Here is a 15,546-nt window from a genome sequence, read left to right on the forward strand (position 1 = left end):
GAGAACCCCAAGCAGGCTCTACCCTCGACATGGGGCTCAATCTCAAGAGGCAGATGTTTAACTGACTGAGCCACCCAGGCACCTCGCCACCAACTTACATTTTCTAAAATATTAGGAAAAGGGGAAAGGGAGAAATTAATTTAAAATCTAAATATGTATTTGTCAAACTAAGGAAGAAATATGAAGGGACACTTCTGTCTTAGCTTTTACCATTAGTCCTGAACCCATAACTTCTTGGTATTAACTCCTTTTCTCCACTACCCATTCCATGTTCCCTTTGTTCGCAGCCAGCTCACAGCTGACTGTAGGTTTTTATCTGACTAGAACACGTCAACTTTCACTCCTGGGGTATCTGTGTTCCTGCCTGTATGGAGTTAGTTACGACTTCCGTTATCTTTTACCATTAGAAATGGCAAAACCAGGAGTTATTTCAGGTCCCCGACACACACCTCTCTTTTCTCACTCTGGAGCAGCTATCCTCTTTACCCTTGAAAATCAAGATTCATTGGTCCAACCAGTTCTGTAACCTCATCTGTCTGTCTGTCTGTCTTTTCAGTGTCACAAGGAGCTCAGAATTGCTAGGTTGCAGTTTAGGCTTCCAAATCAGTGGAGGCTTTGTTGAGTCCCTCGGTGAAATCATTCTGCTCGTGGGTACCGAGACTGTTAAACCAGCAGAACTAGAGTTGCAGCCATGGGAGGTGGGGGGGCTGCAAATTGGTCATTAGGTATGGTGACGGGGAGAAGATGTGTACTTGTTCCCTGCTTCCTAGCCCACATATTCTGGCTATTAGAGAACGAATGTCACATATTATTCACTGGTTACAAGCATCCTGTGGGACATTACTCTGACCTTATGAGGTGTTGTCTCCCAGGTAGCACAGGAACTGACTTTCCAGTAAATGCTTTAGCATTCTGAAAGATCGTCTTTCTGGATCATGGGGTACTTGGTACGACCAGAAAAATCACCTTAGCGTCAAGCCACGGCTGTACTTTTTTCACTACAAAATCCTGAGTGAAATACCATAAGGGTAAATAAGGCATTGAGTAATTCTGTGGATGACAGAGGCGTGGCGGACAAGAAAGGCAATTTCAAATTCAGAATAAGTGTCTTTCATACAAGAACTGACAAATGGCCACTGAAGGTTGGGGATATATGCTTGAAATCAACTATGTCTTCATAAAATTAAGATGGGGTGTAAAAGTTCATTCTTAATTGTTACTTGGAGGCACAGGCAAAGCGAAATTAAATTGAAAGGAGATTTGAATGAATGCAAACCATTGGTCACTGACTCAGCATGACCTTGGGCAAGATGCTTAACGGCTGGTAGCTGTCCGTTCCTCACATCTGTGAAACTGGGATCATGACACTTGTGTATGGAAAGCTTTGAACCCCTCCGGTGAAAGGTGCTGTGCAGGGCAGTGTCTGAGACGAGTCTCCCCCTCCTCTCCCCTCCCCGCCACGTGACCTGTGTTTAAATTGCGCGGTGCTTAAAAACATTGCCCATGAAAACGATGTCCTCAAAATTCATGTTGTGCATGCTCTCCCAGCATTTGGTGCGTTTCCTTCACAGCGCTTATCACAGTTGCTGATAGTGTATTTGACTATTTGAATAATGCTTGTTTCCTCCATGAAATCCCAAAACGCATGAGAACAGCAGGGTGCAGGTTAGTCTGCTCACTGTCACATCTCCAGTGCCCAGCTCAGTGCCTGCGTGTGGTTAGGTGTTCAGTAAATATTTATTGAATGGGTGAATAAATGAATAAATCAATAATGCATGTTCACATGAATTCTGCCCAAAAAATAAAGCAAAAAGTAAAAAATACTCGAGAGGCAAAATTAGGAGGGTGGTTCCCCTCTGCCCCCCATATGGGAATCTAATGCTGCATCCCATATAAATAAATAAGTGATTCCCGTTGGTCATAATCTTATGGTGGGAAAGATGCCATGAGAAATTTATTGGAGTAATTTTCAACAGCATAAATGTTTAGTAACAGATGCACACACATGGCAAGTTGCCTCATTCAGCTGCCATCTGTTAGACAACTATCCTAGCAGGACTGGTCCATTAGAATGAGACCAACAGCTCTCTCACACATGTTTAAGTTCCATTTTGAAACTTCTTCTGAAAGCCTTGAAGGAGGAAAGATGTTCCCATGCCTGGTAGGCAGCTGCTCAGTAATGGTGTATTACAACACCTTGGCGAACCATGGAGTCCATTCGATGTGTCATAATGCTCAACAAGGAAGTATTTTCTCCTAAGCGTTTTGTCAGAAGTCAAACTGAATAATGGCACTAGGAAACTCACTCAACTACAAATAATTGGGTCCAACCGAGTTCACTGCAGATTGTGCAATTGACAACAGAAACTGGCATGAGATGAAGGCTGTAATCCGTGCTGGTCATCATTAGTGTCTATGATAAATATATTATTTTCAAACAGGGCAAAGACAGTATAGTAAACTCTGTAGAAAAATATAGTGTATCTCCATATGTACGTGCAATTAGGTTATACCCAGTGAAAGCATAATGTTTCCTGGCCTGGACATGCCTTTCAATAAAAACTTTACCAAGCTTTTTTTGCTAATATAAAGATGGAGACAGTATTGGCCTATATAAATTTACCTTGTGCATGACCAGTTAGGTTGGTGATGTGTCATAAATGTGGGCCAACTTCCATAAATGTCTCAGTGCTGAGCGTAATGCCTGGTACCCAATTGGGATTTAGTAAATATTTGTTGAATGAATGTTTGAGGACCAAGTGAGACAATTCCCTCTGGATTCCCAGCATGAAAACAGGTCTCGTAGCTTTAGATCAAGCGGACTATGAATTAGAGCTTGGAGTACTTAGTGCACCTAGCAGAACACAAAACAAATTGCTTATCATGACTGTGTACACATAATAAACTTCTGAGGGCTATGTGATTTCCAAAATGTAAACCATCAGGTGTGTGTTATTTTGGGAGCCAAACGTCTAACAGTGGCTGTTTTGGAGAGTAAATCCATCTGAGTCTTGGTTTAGTTACAAGAATGACTGATTTTATACTAGATTCTCACATGATTCAAAAGTGTGTGAATGACTCAGCCCATTAATATCCTTAGCTCCTGTGATCTCCCCTCCCAGTGAAATGATAGCTATAAGGCAATAATGATAATTGGAGGAGGAGGAAACCTTGACTTTGCCCTAGGGCAATAAAATGACATACTTAGAGTAATTGCATATGTATATAATACTGTTTGAAAGAAATGAGGTAGATTATAAATATTTAAAATTTTACGTTAAAGCATGTTGGAAATGATACAGGTAAGGATGAAATCCTGCCGTTTGTTCCTACCGTAAACACTTTTCCTGAAACAATCAGCCTCTTCATGAGGGAAAGAGTCACCAGAGACCTAACTTGGTTGTTAACAGCTCATTGATTGCCTTCTCCTTGCTGACATAGAGAAATATTACAGTCACAGGAGTGTTGGGTTCCAGTTAAATGTAGCTAAACATTCACAAGTGATCTTGAGCAGAAACTGAGCAGTTAGTTGGAGAGCCTGTGGAACTTTTGGGTATTTGTGTGTTTTTTCCTGTTCGGTCTCCATCTTTTTGAAACAATTAATTGAACAAAAGTCTGCATATTTCAGAGTCTGTACTTTGTGCATGTCTCTGCTTTTGCTAAAGTCTCCAGTGACCAAGTCACCAGGTCTAGTGGGCAAGTCTCAATCCTTATGTAGCTTGACTTTTCTGTAGCATTTGACAGATCTTGAAATTCCTTCCTGGACTTCAGGGGGATTTTCTTTTGTTTGTCATCTTAGCTCTTGTCCTTCTTCTTTTTAGGTTCCTTTAGCTGCCCCATAAGTGTGGTATTCTCATAGTTTTATCCTTGGTCCTTTTTTGTTTCTATTTATTCAGTCTTCTTGGTAACCCTATTTGTTTCCATGGTTTCTATTAAAATCTATACAGTGATTCTTCCGTGTGGTGTTTCCATGTCAGGCTGCTGAGCTGCTGACCTGTACATCCAGGCACCCCAAAGATAGATGTGTAATGAGTGTTATTGAATATTGAGTATTGAGTGTGTGTTATTGAGTATTCTCTGTGGTTGACAGCTCACTGCTTCATTGCTTCCTTCCATCTATTTTTCTCAAAACACTGTGAGGCAAATACTGTGATTCTTTTCTCTTTAGACGTGAGGAAACTAAGGCTAGATGCACTTGGTAACTTTTCCAAAGTCATTCAGTTAGTAGCAGAGCGTCACGTTTAATCTCACGTCTGGAGCCCACATTTTTAATCATAAATCCTTTGGGTGAGCATATCAAAATGGAATCCTTTACTTCCCCCTCTCTTCTTCATGATTTTTCCCAGTATTCTCTGTCCTGCTTGAAAGGATCGTATTTCATCACTCAGGTAGAAATCTGGGAGTTACACTGGATCCGTAAATATTGTGGATCGCAGAAGTACTTTTATTTTTATGGCTAAAATGTCTCCTCTGCATTAAATAGAGGTTTCAAACTCGTGGGCTTTAGGCTGATGTGTTGTCTGGACTATGCATTGTTTTGAAAACTAGAAAATGTGTCACAAAAATCTAGATTTCTGATTTTTCTTTAAAAACTCAGACTTGCTCTGTCACCGGGCCACAGACATCTGGAGCTGTGTAGCAACTTCCTCTCACCTGGGGCTTGTACTGTCTGCTTACCAGGGTCCTCACCACTTCCTGTTGTCCTTTATTGGGGGTTTCCTCAGATCTTTGCTTGACCAGCCCTGTAGGCATTTATGACACCTGGTAAAGGCTGTGGTTTTGCTTTCCCAGCTGGTCTTGCTTCCTCTCTAGTTTTTGCCCTTGTACTGGAATGATTTTCTTAAATCTGTTACCTGCTTTCTCTTAGCACTTGTGATTTATGTTTCCCCACTGGCTCCTCCCCCCTTAGCCCACAAACGTGTTCAAGGCTGTATGCCAGAGGTAAAAGGAAAAGAACAAAAGTTTTTTAACATCCACAGTGTGCCACAGTTAAACACAAGCATGATTTAATTAATCCTCACAGCGCTGAAGTCGGTGTTCCTGATTCCTAATTCAGAGGTAAGAGAAATCGGAGGCCTGGAAGGATTGTCCCAAGATCCGTACATAGGGTTGTTTCAGATCTGTCTGATCCCGGGTTATGTTCTTTTTCCTCCGTTATGTCACTTTGATTTCAAGCTACTCTTAACCTCTGTGCAAATAAAGGAGTCTCTCCCATCTGTCCCATGATCGACTCCCATCTCTCTCTTCCTTTACTGCCGAACTTTAGTTCATCTGTTAACGCAGAACTCCCTTAATCTCTTTTCTCCTCTCAAGACAGTATCATCTGGCTGCCCCATAGTTCACTTGTTCCTCAACATCTTTCAAGCACCTACTGTACAACAGGAAGTGCGCTAGACCCCAGGCAAACAGCCCTTGCCTCAGAGAAGCTTCACAGGCTGATAGGCTAAGATGGGTACATCGTTCCGCTCCAGGGTACAAAATCCCTTGTAATGAAGTCCAGTCTCTGTTTAGACCTTATCTTACCTGAGCTCTCTTGCGTCATTTTCCCCCAAGGACGAGCATCTCTGTCAAGGAAACTTTCCCTTTTCTTTCTTCTGTGGCATTCCTCACCCCTGGTTTTCTTCTTTGCTTCTTTTAGAGTTCCTTTTGCGTCTCTTTTCTTTCTGTTCCCATCTCATTTAAAATGTCTCTCCCGCTGTGTACCAGATCTCTCCACTCAGACAGACGTTCAGGATTGCCCCTTCTTTCCTCAAGAGAATGTCCTTTCCTTGGTTGCCCATATTAACTGTTACAGATCTTGGAGTCACCGCTCTCTCAAAAAGACTTGGCCATTGTGCTTTAAAAATGGCATCGTGATGCGGTCCGGTTGTCAGCCCCTCTGCCATTAGTCAACCTACAGCAGTAACTTCCTCCCCCCTCCCTGTCTGAAGTGCATCTTATATGCTTGAACTACAGCAGTGATTAAAAAAAAGTTTCTTATGGTATTCTTACTTTACTCCCTAAAACCTCCTAAAATTGTCGTTCCTGCTGCCATCAGGCCAGGTCTCACTTTCAGAGCTGTTCACCACGTGCTCCTGATCGACTTTTCTGGTTTCTCTCCAGTGTAGCTACAGTTCTTAGCACATGGAAGGCACTCACTGAATAGTGGAGAGGGCAGTGGGTAGTGAGTGAATAAAAACCTGACTTTTTCTCTCCCGAGGGCAGAATCAAATTCCCATTATGTAAGTATGGTATCTGTTAAGTTTACCTCTCGGTAGTTGCTATCGTTTTTAAATTATAATGGCATAAAGATTAATAATCTCTGAGGTGTTTAAAAAAATTCTGCTTCAAAAATTTATTAACCCAGTGTATGTGCTGAATTGCGTTCCCCTCGAATTCATATGCTGAAGTCCTAAACCCCAGCACCTTAGAATATGACAGTTTTGGAGATGGGTTTTTAAAGAGGGAGTTAAGTTAAAATGCAGTCATTGGCATGGGCTTTGATCCAGTGTGACTGGTACCCTTATAAAAAAGTGGAATTTGGACACGGACAGCTAGAAGGAAGACCATGTGACAGATGACACAGGGAGAAGGTGGCCATCTACAAGTCAAAGACTTCCCACCTCCAGATCTGTGAGAAAAGAATTTCTACCTAGAAGCCACCTCGTCTGTGGTATGTTGTTGTGACAGCCTTAGCAAACTAATACACCCAGTGTCTTTTAATTCACTTAGGTTTTAAGTCCTGCATCAAGGGACTTGATCTTTGGGAAAGAAATGGACTAAGGATCCAGTAAAATCTCCGGCCATGTCACATTTCTTTGAAGTATTTGGGCTTTGTCCTGGGGAAAGAGGGCCATCCTTACCTTTTTTGGACTAGATTACACTTACGATCAGCTACCCAAAGAATGGCTTCTTTCCTTCTCATCTTGGGACTGTACAACATATTTCTCTTGAAGATACAAACAAAGCAAGAGTCCATGAAAAATATCCTTAATCCCCATTCACTGCATTGATTTAAACAGATAAGGAGTTCGGTATTTTCCAGGCTCTCGTTTTGATTGCCAGAGCCCAGTAAGTTCTGTCTACCACGCATAGCTGTGCCAACCGCAGCATCACATTTCCAGAGAAGATACGAAGATACTTGCTGCAGTGAATTTATGTGCTTTCCGGCAGTTCTATTGAGGTTCTGGCCTTGGGGGAAATGAGTATTTTGAATCACGAAATTTGGCCTATTCAGGTTTTCCTAGTCCTATTTCAGGTCGCCATGTTGTCAATCTCAAAATGCCTATCCTTTCTCCATCTTCCCCGCCCCCATCTTCCAGCCAGCTCTTCTGCTTGGGTGGTAATGGGGCTAAGGACATTAAATATGTTGAGCGGGCTAGAGACTTTACTGGAAAAGAACTTTTGCCTTTACTGATCATCTGCTCAACTCTGCTCTGATTGCCCCAGATTAAATAACAATTTCAGCCCAGAAAAGACCTTGAGAAGGTCTTTTATACCTGCTTATAATAGCACTATTCACGTCTCAGGTGGATGTGAGTCCATTTTATTTTATAAATCCAGAGAGAAAGACTATAATTCTTTTCTGAGAACTTGTCATTTATTTTCTGTATCTACTCTGAACTTTTCATGCTACAGTCTTGAACTTGTTTCATCCTGTCCTGTCCATTATAGAGGTAGAGGATAGCTAGTCACATGTCTAACACATCTCCTATTCTTGAGACATGAGGCATTGTTAAACTGCCTCCCTACCTTCTCTTTTCCAAACTGAGCTTTATTGGTTCTTTAGCCATACAGGACTTATTTCAAATTTTTAATTATGTATAAGATGTGTCATTAAAGCCTCTCCATATTTCTCACAGCTCTCTTTGATGATGGATCCAGCACTGGTTGAATATCACCCATGCAATGAGAAAACAGTTTCTACACTCTGTACCATAAATTACATTTAGGCATTTTGGTTTCATGGTTAATTTTCATTTTTTGATTTTAGCTAATTAAAGTGCATAGCAGTTAAACAAAAGAAGATTATATAATTCTTTTTTCCATGACAAAGGGTAATTAAAACAGATAAATTACAGGTAGTCTTTTGACTTCACACTAGTTGATACTCAGATTCAGAGAGATGAATATATCCCATGGACTGGAACCAAAAGCAAGAATTTGCTGTATCTATTTGCAGTCTTAACACTGCCTCCAACCAACTGGATTATAGTAAACAAGTCATTTAACTTCTTTCTATATGATTTTATTTACTTATGAAACTGAGGAAGGTAGACATCAAGGTTAGATGACCTCTGAGTTGTCTTCCAGCTTAGAAATTGCCCTGTATGCTCTCCTAATGTCAGTTAAGTCTATCATTTGTGGGTTTTAGTGGGGAAGTATATTTGGGGCATGTAAGATTAATTTGTTTGAAATCTGTCAAGTACATATATTGAATACTATCTACTACATGCCACGTGCTGGCAAACGCAGTGATAAATCACACATTTTTCAAAGAGTCTGCATTTTGTTAGGGGAAGTAGACATGTAAAAATAAATGCAGTCGAATATTAAGGGGGCTATGGTAAAAGTCTAAGTAAGGCATGTTGGGCTTAAGGGAGAGTTGGGCTGCAAGGGAGAGTTTGGTGAATTTTGCTTGGTGCAGGGGCATCAGGAAGCCAAATATGAAGGCCTAAAGAAGAGCAGTCACAGTGAAGGGGGTGGGGAGTGGGGGGCGGGGGCAGCAGCTTGACGGCAGTGGCTAAAGGTTGAGGTCAAGGAACTAGAAACAGTGGGTACAGATGATTTTTCCGAGGAGCTAGACTACGAAGAGAAAGTACCTGAGCGGAGCGGGCGGGGGTTAGAGGAGTTTGTCTGTTAAATTGGGGAGTAAGGAGCCAATTCAGAGGTTTTGGGGGAAAGAAGGTGTGGCCTGACAGACGTGAAGATAAATTAGGAATGAACTTGAAGCAAGATTAAGGATGGAAAGAACAGATAGATGGATCGCTATGGTGATAAAGTGAACATAGCAAAATGTCAGTTGTGGCATCTAGGAGGTAGATGAGTGGTAAAATACAATTCTTTCAACCTGGCCACATGTTTGGAAGTTTGACAGTAAAATATTGGGGGGGGGGAACAAAAAGAAGATAGATTGACAGTTTAGCTTTGAACAGAACAGGGGACACTTATTCCTTGTGGCTGCAGATGGCAAAGTTCAAGATTAAAGCCTCAACTTCTTTGTGAAGTAGGAGCCTCTCTCTCCTGCTGGGACAGAGAGCCAGAGAAGAGGAGGCGAGGGGACTGAGCAGACCTGACAAAAAGGAGGAAGCCATGAGGAAGGAGGAAGACTGAGCAGACCTGACAAAAAGGAGGAAGACATTGGAGGGCACAGGGTTGCTCTGGTGTGAGATTTTTCCCTAGTAGTTGTCAGGAGACAGGAGGTTAGTCGGGCATTGGAGGGAGGGTTTAAGAAAGTGATGAGGAGATGGGATGAATGGCTCCCCAACCGTTTACCGGCCATCTGTTCTGGAACGAGTCCCAAGCTCTCTGGTTCTGTTGGGATTGTGTTTTCTACCTCACTGTATTTTTATTTGAATGAAATGAGATAAAAATAATGTTCACAAAGCGGTGTCATTGTTAAGCTTAAACGAAGGCAATTGTGTTGTCTGTCTTCCTCAGGTAAAAGAAGAACGTCCAGAGAAGATACCAGATCTCAAATTATTAGTGGAGAAGAAATTTTTGGCTTTACAGAATAAGAATTGTGACACAGACTTTCAAAATAATGCAAAATTTGTACAGTTTAAACAACAGCTGAAAGAACTGAAGAAGCAATGTAAGTCCGCATGCTTCGCTTTGGTTTGGCTTTTTGAATTTAGGGAACTGACCTGATACGCCGCCCCAGAAAACTGATTTTATAAAGTCTGCCTATCTGCTTGGCTTGATCCTCTTTCTAAATTGCTTTTTATTGTTGTTGCAATTCTGTATTTTGTCTGACTTTTGGTTCAAATCAGCCTGTCCATTTCTGAAAGCCAACAGTTTCCACAAAGTGCTAAGAAAATACCCCAGCAGCCAGACATGGTTACACTGTATTGTCCCACTGCTGGGGAGAGGAATTGGGAAATTAAAACGGAACTGTCTTATTAAAATAGCGATGGTGTTTTTCAAATTTTAAACTGCTGTGCCACGCTTTACAATAACCAGTTTGATTCTGGTTTTGCTGCTTTGGAGTAGTAGCACCGTTTTCTCAGACTAGTTTTTCCTTTTCAGTTGTGGACCAGAATCTTCTTGATCCCTTCTGTCTTCGTAGTAGCATTAATGCCATGCGATCGCGATTTGGATTCCAACATAATTTTGATTTAAAAGCGAGATTGGGAAAAGAAGTGATTCATTGTCCCAAAATTTTGTAGACGGTATTTGACAGGAATCTGTCTTTTCTGTACAGTGAAGTACATCTGTCCTTCTCTTTTCCTCTTTGTCCGCTTAATCCACTTAACAACTTTATGTAATTTGATCGTTTTTGCATTTGCATTGTTTGTCATTGCTTTCGGCTCATGACTCTTTTATTCCTTACAGAATCGTACAGGGAAGCAAATAACTTTTTTGTAAACTTTAATTTCCCATCACCTTCATTTGCATACGGCTGGAGCACTGTGGTAGGGCATGTAAATTTACTTCATGTCCTTATTTGTACTGAGTGTAGGGATTCCTATTTTGAAATAAGCTTTCTTTTAAATATAAGCATTTTCTTTAAATTGATGCTGAGATCTCAAAAAATGACTGAGGAAGCAGCTTTACTTTTGTCTATCTTACAAGTAACTTAAGTTTCACAATTTGGAATGTTTTGCAATCCTGATGAGACTTTTGCTTTAATGTGGATTTAAACAGTAAGCATTTTCTCCACATTTTAGTCTATTTTTTTCTTCTTCAGCCACCAAAATCCTTCTAATATAAATTGCGTGGTTCCCCCAAATGGGTAATAATCCCCCAAACAGGTAATAAAATGATTTGCTAGTGTCTTTCTGATCTTAAAGATGCTAGTGAATTTCAGTTTTTGGTGTTGGTCAAAGTAGCCACATGTATTTCATTTTTCTGCTTGGAGCCAATAATGACAAATTACCCGATCATAATCAAGATCAAAAATTCTTGATTTTTTAAAAAGGTATCTTATGATACATAGTGAAGGATAAATATCCAAAAATATAAATTTCTTCCTCCTTTGTTATTGTTTACAAAAGTATTATTCCCTAAGAGATAGCTGTAAAGGTTTGTAGAATCGTACACTCACGGTGACGCACTTTCTAGTGAAGAGTGTGCAGTTCAGCAAAATGATACGTGTTGGAATCGTGGTTATTATTTCTTTAATTCTCTCTCAGATGGTCAGGGGATGGTGTTGGGGGTGGTTTCCCAAGGCTGGCAGTACTTCACATCATTTGGATAGACAGTTAAACTTTAAACTTGAGACAAAGTAGACTTATACTGAAAGAAATGCTTCCTTATATCGGGTTCCCCTATATACGTAACACTGGAATTAAGACAACTTTCCCTTTTTGTTTCTCCTAAAATACTCTTTTTAAATCTCAAGTGACAGAGCAAGCAAAATAGTAATGCCCTCTTCAAGTGTTCTCTAAGATGTGCGCACACGACTTGCAAATGCGATTTTCAGTGCGTTATTAGTGCTGGCAAAGTAGCACCGTGGGCGATGGATTCTGTTTCTTTAGATTTAATGCTGCTGTGAGGACGCTCATTAGCATCGGGAGCCCACAGTTTTTGCGGAGCCAAGTCGGAGGGACCAGGCTTTCTACAGGAGCCAGTGAATATTTGTTTTGAGAGATGTTCTGAAGGGAAGGAATGATAATAATAATTTTTTTTTCTTTTTTTATAAAGACTGGAAACTACAAGCCAGGGAGAGAGTCTTGCTTCAAGTTGCCTAGTTTGGCAAAGTAAAGGCTGAAACAGTTTTATTGGTCTGCACAGAGCTCAAGGGTCCTTTCATGAAAATCACCACCACGCTCTCACCACCTTTATTTACACAAACCTAAATTGCGTGGGCTTCAGTTTTGCCGAGTGGGGACCCAATCACAGCAACGCCAGGAAGCCCTTTGGTGGGGACAAGTCAAGATGGAGATTGAAATCAGGGGGTCTGAGGAAGTGGCGTGCAAGCCACCTCCCCGCACCCCGCGGCCAGTAAGTTAACCCAGCTGTGGCTCGGCAGCTGGTTCTCAAACCGTCTGGTCTCAAGATCCCTTTACATTTAAAAAATCTACCGAGGGCCTCCGGAGAGCATTTGTTTATTACATGGGTGGTAGCTATTGACATTTATCACGTTAGAAATCAAAACTGAGACCTTCTTAAAAATATTAATCTGTTTTAAAAATCAGTGATAAGTCCCTAACGTGTTACCGTAAGGAGGATTATGAAATATAACCATGTATTTTCCAAACATGACGGAAAAATGAGTGAGAGGTGTGAAATTGTTTTCCATTTTTGCAAATCTCTTCAGTTTGTGGCTTTAATAGGAGGCAGCTGGACCCTCGCATTTGCTTCCGCATTCAGTCCGCTGTGGTACGTTGTTTGGGTTGAAGCCTGTAAAGAAAATCTGGCCTCACACATCGGTAGTCGGGCTTGCTGAAAGGATCGTGCAGACCACCCGAAGTTCTCATTTTGAGAACCACAAATTTGGGCCAGAGGTCAGCGAACTATAGCCTGTGAGTCAAGTCCAGCCTGCCTGTTTCTCTAGGTCCTGAAAGCCAAGAATGCTTGTTTTTTGCCAACATATTTAAGTTGCTGGGGGAGAATTTAAGAGAAGAATAGTATTTTGTGACATGTGAAAATTACATAAAATTCAGGTTTTAGCATCCAAAATAAAGTGTTATTGGAATGTAGACACACTTACTCGTTTCCACATTGTGTGTGCTTTACACTATGATGGCAGAGTTGAGTAGTTACATCGGAGACCATCTGGCAAACAGCTTTTAGTGTTTGCTACCTGGCACCTTACAGAAAAAGTTTACTGACCTCTGGTCTAAACCATAATCAGAAACAAGGACAGTTTTGGGGAGGGAGTGTTTGTTTTCTTTTTGTTTTGTTTTGTTTTGTTTTGTTTTAGCTTTAGATTTTTCCAGTAAATACCACACATTTGTCTTAGGTGCGTTCAAAACACTTCGAGGGACTGCTGTATATAAGTGATTGCATTCGGTGCTCCGAGATAAATAAAAGGCAGAGAAGACAATATATGAAAACATGAAATAATGTGAGAACTATTAATAACAAATCAAAAGCAAAGAAAAATGCGAGAAACCACTGCTGTACAATATAGGAGAGAGTGAGACTAGGAAAATGCAGCTTTTATTTGTATGGCTGATACAACACTGCCAGTCATTTGATAGGCGCTACGTGGAGCTGTATGTTCAGAAAGATTCAGAGGCTGAGTTCAGGCCCAGGATTACGGTGGGAAAGAGTAGAGATAGTACAAAAATCTGGTATTTGCCGTCCCGAGAATGTAAACATAACAGGTACGCCATACTCATTTCAAGATACGATTACTCAAAAGGTAACGTATTTACACTGCACACAGTAATTCTTTTATTAGTAGTTATTTATGTCTTAAGGATATTACAAGGCATCGGATACAACTTCTTTGGACAGTTTACAGACCCCTGGTCTAACTGCAATCAGGGGCACCTGGGTGGTTCCGTCGGTTAAGTGTCCGACTCTTGATTTCAGCTCAGGTCATAATCTCATGATCTGTGTGATCGAGTCCCATGTCAGCCTGTACACTATCAGTACAGAATTCTGTCTCCTTTCTCTCTGTCCCTCACCTGTCCCAACACTCTCAAGTGTCCCAACACACTCACTCTCTCTCTCTCTCTCTCTCTCTCTCTCTCTCTCTCCCAAAACAAACATTTAAACCACAGTCAGAAACAAGGGTAGGTTTTTGGTTTGGATTTTTTTTTTTTTAAACTTCAGATTTTCCTGTAAATACCATACCTGGGGACCCATTGTGTTGTATATTAGAGATACTATGTCTGTCCCAGCTTCCCAAGATTATTACCAAGATCTAATGCGATAATGGATCTTGGCAAACTGAAAGCTTGCTTTAGATTTCACTTATTATTGATATTGAGAAAGGGCCAGTAGAACATGGTGGAAAGAATATGAGCTTCGCAGCTAGAAGACCTGGGTTTGAGTCACTTAATGCGTAGCCTGGCCTCCCTGCTGGTGCCACCCATTTTTCTTAGTTGTAATTCTTGGAGGCATATAAATCAAGATTGATCGGAGATCATTTTTACCTTTGGCAGTGGCGATGATAACTGAGTTAGGGAACAATTCCAAAGAAAAAAGATTCCATTTCCCTAAACGAGAATCATGTTGTTAATTAACCCAAGTTGTGAAACCCAGCAATATGACTTGATTTAGGGAAGACATGACTGTACTTTCTTGAGTAAAGTGATTTTCATTTATCTAAACAATATGTTCAGGCGATTTTCCTTGATGCTTTTACTTAAACTGTCTTCCCTATTCCAACTCCTGGTTTCCTGCACTTTTGCATCAGGAGAACTTAGTTAGAATGTGCGGTACCCCTGTACGGACACTTCCTCAAGTCATCAAGCAATCTTCCTGCCATCCTTTATTCACTCACCAGCTATAGAATTAGCAGGCATGAGAATTTGTAGTGCAGCTCAGCCAGGCAGAACTTGAGGACATTAGACAATAATTTGATATTTAGAAACCTTTGAAATATAAGGTCTTCACTTTGTGATCAAAAGTAGAATGGACTGAATCTGTGGTCTTTAGTATTAAAAAATCTAATCTGAAATGTAATTTTATTGGTACATTGAAATGCTTAGAGGAAAGGCGAACGTTTACTAATCTGAAGACCTTCACCAGAAATTTAGACGTATTTCTGAATTGTATATCCTACATAGAGGATGTAGGATATAAGGTGTGGAGATCATGGAATCCACGAGTGAACTTAGAAATTGTTTCAGTGATGGGGACATTTTATACTGTAATCTTGTAATTACATGGACTCACAAATCAACTCTGTACCCTCACTTTAACACACTTAATTTAGTTATCAAAGGTGATAGAATAGTGAGTGACCATTCACGTCAGAGAAGGATTTACCTGGGCTGCCATGAATGGGGAGCTCCTCAGGAACATTAGAATACCTTCACTTCGCTATTCCTAGTGGGTTGCTTTCCTTTTCCTTCTATATCTTGTCAAAACCACAATGCAGTTCCACAAGGGTGGGGACCTTGATGTTTTGCTTACTGCTTTAGTCCTTGAACTCCAGCCTGATGTCTGGGCACATGGTACCTACAGCACAGGTCCTTGACGGTCACAAGGATCTTCAGGAGAACCTGCCACGCATGCCTGTCTGTTGTTGTTGGGGATAATAGGTGAGGACCCACTGTGGTCAGATCCTGAGGTTATCTGGGGAAACCCAGAAATTCAACTGATTATTTTTCCATTACCAGTTGTTAAAACACTGTGCAAACAAAACTGTCGGTTTGTGACCATTGGTTTTACCTTCTCATACTACCATTTTTCAGTGCTTTGTTAGGCCCTTGACGAGCAACATCA

General features: G+C 40.9%; 1 protein-coding gene across 2 annotated transcripts in view; it reads left to right on the forward strand.

Annotated features, from left to right (window-relative positions):
- Positions 1 to 15,546, forward strand: part of NSMCE2 (NSE2 (MMS21) homolog, SMC5-SMC6 complex SUMO ligase) — a 216,756-nt gene that overhangs the window by 57,360 nt on the left and 143,850 nt on the right. For both annotated transcript variants that reach the window (XM_047841705.1, XM_047841706.1), the window contains exon 4: positions 9,640 to 9,793. In XM_047841705.1, the coding sequence (XP_047697661.1) occupies positions 9,640 to 9,793 (154 nt within the window). The remainder of the gene's footprint in view (positions 1 to 9,639; positions 9,794 to 15,546) is intronic.

The sequence above is a fragment of the Prionailurus viverrinus genome, chromosome F2 (assembly GCF_022837055.1).
Source record: "Prionailurus viverrinus isolate Anna chromosome F2, UM_Priviv_1.0, whole genome shotgun sequence".
Lineage (NCBI taxonomy): Eukaryota > Metazoa > Chordata > Mammalia > Carnivora > Felidae > Prionailurus > Prionailurus viverrinus.